General features: G+C 52.6%; 1 protein-coding gene across 1 annotated transcript in view; it reads right to left on the bottom strand.

The window, feature by feature from the left end:
* The window catches only part of LOC106556602 (polyunsaturated fatty acid lipoxygenase ALOX15B), a 33,406-nt gene that overhangs the window by 4,764 nt on the left and 26,142 nt on the right, over positions 1–2,500 (bottom strand). The window contains exon 12 of the mRNA XM_087715026.1: positions 853–1,075. Within this exon, the coding sequence (XP_087571152.1) occupies positions 853–1,075 (223 nt within the window). The remainder of the gene's footprint in view (positions 1–852; positions 1,076–2,500) is intronic.

The following is a 2,500-nucleotide window of genomic DNA, read 5'->3' as shown; positions in this document are numbered from 1 at the left end:
TAGAAGAGGAAGGAGGAGGAGAGGAGGAGGAAGAAGAAACAGAAGGAGGAGGAGAGGAAGAAGAAATAGAAGGAGAGGGGGAGGAGGAGAAAGTGGAGAAGGAGACGAGGAAGAAGAAATAGAAGAAGAGAAGAGGAAGAAGGAGGAGAATAGCAGGAGAAACAGAAGGAGGAGGAAGACGCTGGAGGAGGAGGAGGAGGAGGGGGGATGAAGGAAAAGCAAAAGAAGAAGGGAAGGAAGAGGAAGAAAGAGGAGGAGGAAGAGGAGGAAGAAAAAAGAAGAGGGGGAAGAAGCAGAAGAAGAGGAAGAAGGAGGAAGAGAGGAGGAAGAAGAAATAGAAGGCGAGGAGGCGGAGGACTGCGGGGTCCTTGGTGCTCTCTGAGCTTGGCCGTTTTCTTGCAGGCGTTTCACAACCCATCTCGCTAACATCATCAGTGCTAGAAGGGAATGGGATTTGTGGAGAGGAGGAGGAGGAGGAGGTGGAGGAGGCCTGTGGGGTCCTTGATGCTCTCTAAGCTTCCAATATTTGAGCGCCTGCCCTCAAAGAAGACGGGATCCACCTATTCTCCAAAGCCCCCCGAAGGCAAGAGAAGACGCAACGGGTGGAAACTCATCAAGGAGAGAAGCAACTTGGAATTGAGAAGAAACGTCGTGGACAATTCACCAGGGGAACTTCAGAAGTTGTGGGTGCTCCAACACTGGCGGATTTTAAGAAGAGGTGGGATCACCATTTATCTGAAATGGTATGGCGTCCTGCTTGAGGAGGGGTTGGAGGTGACGGTTGGACTAGAAGACCTCCAAGGCCCCTGGCCAATTCTCTTATTCTACTCTCCAAGGTAGGATGGCTCTCACCTGCCCACTGTTGACCGCCGCATGTTGAGCCGAACAGGTGAAAATGACCACAGTCAGGATTTTGGTGAGCTCCTCCGCCGTCTCCAGCCTTGAAGGAGCCCCCGACGCCTCTCGGCTCTGGAAGGCTTCCTTGAAGATCTCCAAGATCCAGGCCTGGAGCTCGGAATCCCCTTTGATCCGATCGTCGTTCCAGTAATAGTACCTGACGAAGCCCGCCACGAAGCTGGAAGAAGGAGGACACGCGTCGGTGGGAAGCTCCTGAGATGGCTTCCCACCAACCTGGTGGACCTCAGGAACGTTGGGCTTCAATTCCCAGAACCGCCAATCGGAGGGCGAGAGAATCGAGTCCACCTGGTCCCAACAGGTGGAGAATAAGAGAAGTGGATCCTCTGACCCTTTGCTGAAGACCAAAACTGGCCCAACAGACTTGGCCACCAATCTGTTCTCAGCAGAAGCACGAAACGGACTCCTTGTCACGAAAAAAAAACCCACCCCTCTTGATTTCTGTCCTGTGAATTCGTGGCATTCACCCGCCGACAAGTCCAGGCAAGAGTCCTTCGAGGAGTTAACTGCAATACAGACCTTATCAGTTCCTTGCGATAATTGCCAGGCTGGGAGCTTCCAACCACAAACGCAGTGAGCAAAAATCTTCAGAAAGACGAACTGTTGTCTCCTACGACCACTACTCTCCTTTCCTTCTATTCAGCCAGGGAAGGGCCAGTCAGCGTCTACGTGTGCTTTGCTTCCCGAGCCGGCTCTTTGTCCTCCGTTGTTCACCTCTCCTAACTGCTCTGCGCAGATGTGCATCTGGAACAGGCCCCAGCTGTTCTTCTGCCTCACTCATCTCAGCCTCCAAAGGCAGCTGTCTCTCCAACGACTGGGAAATGGCCTTGGCTCTACGCAGAGCATTTATCAGAGCCTTCCCCAGACTCCAGAACTGGCCCAAGTTCCTCCCCAACCTCCTCATCGTCTGAGTCTGCTGAAAGCTCTGCTGGCAGCTGACGGGCCACCCCCCTTCATCTCATCCCTCCCCCATTTATATTTCTGGTTGTGTTGACTGCTTCATTATTCTCTTTCTGGCCCTTCCCTCCAAGGCTAAGCCAGCCTCGGTAGGAAGCTAGGAAGGTTTTGTCAGAATATTCATGAACGGGAGAGACATGGTAACAAGCCAATGAATAGGCACAGCAGCCGATGGGAGCTGGAACAGATCTGAGCCTGTGCGGAGAATCGAAACTGAAACTACTCGGTCTCTGCTCTGAACCCTGAGGTGAAACGAACCGTTCTCTCCTGCTTATGTCCTGCTTGCAACTTCCACCACGTTGAAAGAATCTACTCCTGGTATCGTACATTTATTCATCCGTTATTATGTGTACAAAGAAGCGAATGAATCCGGCTGAATCGGTTATCTGGGGGTGCTTTCTGGATTCGATTCTTCTGCCGCAAACTCTGATAGGTATGAACCTGGCTGTGGTGGCCCGCCAGACTCAGATGATGAGGAAGTTGGGGAGGAACTTGGGCCAGTCCTGGAGTCTGGGGAAGGTTCTGATGGATGCCCTGCGTCCGAAGCAGAGATCGGACACTCCCCAGATGCCTTCGGACACTCCCCAGATGCCTTCTGAGTCAGAGATAAGTGAGGAAGAAGAACAGC

This window comes from Thamnophis sirtalis, unplaced genomic scaffold, assembly GCF_051295495.1.
Source record: "Thamnophis sirtalis isolate CommonGarterSnake01/CBP01778 unplaced genomic scaffold, rThaSir2_p1.2 scaffold_4, whole genome shotgun sequence".
Taxonomy (NCBI): domain Eukaryota; kingdom Metazoa; phylum Chordata; class Lepidosauria; order Squamata; family Natricidae; genus Thamnophis; species Thamnophis sirtalis.
This window is presented reverse-complemented; position numbering and strand designations above follow the sequence as displayed.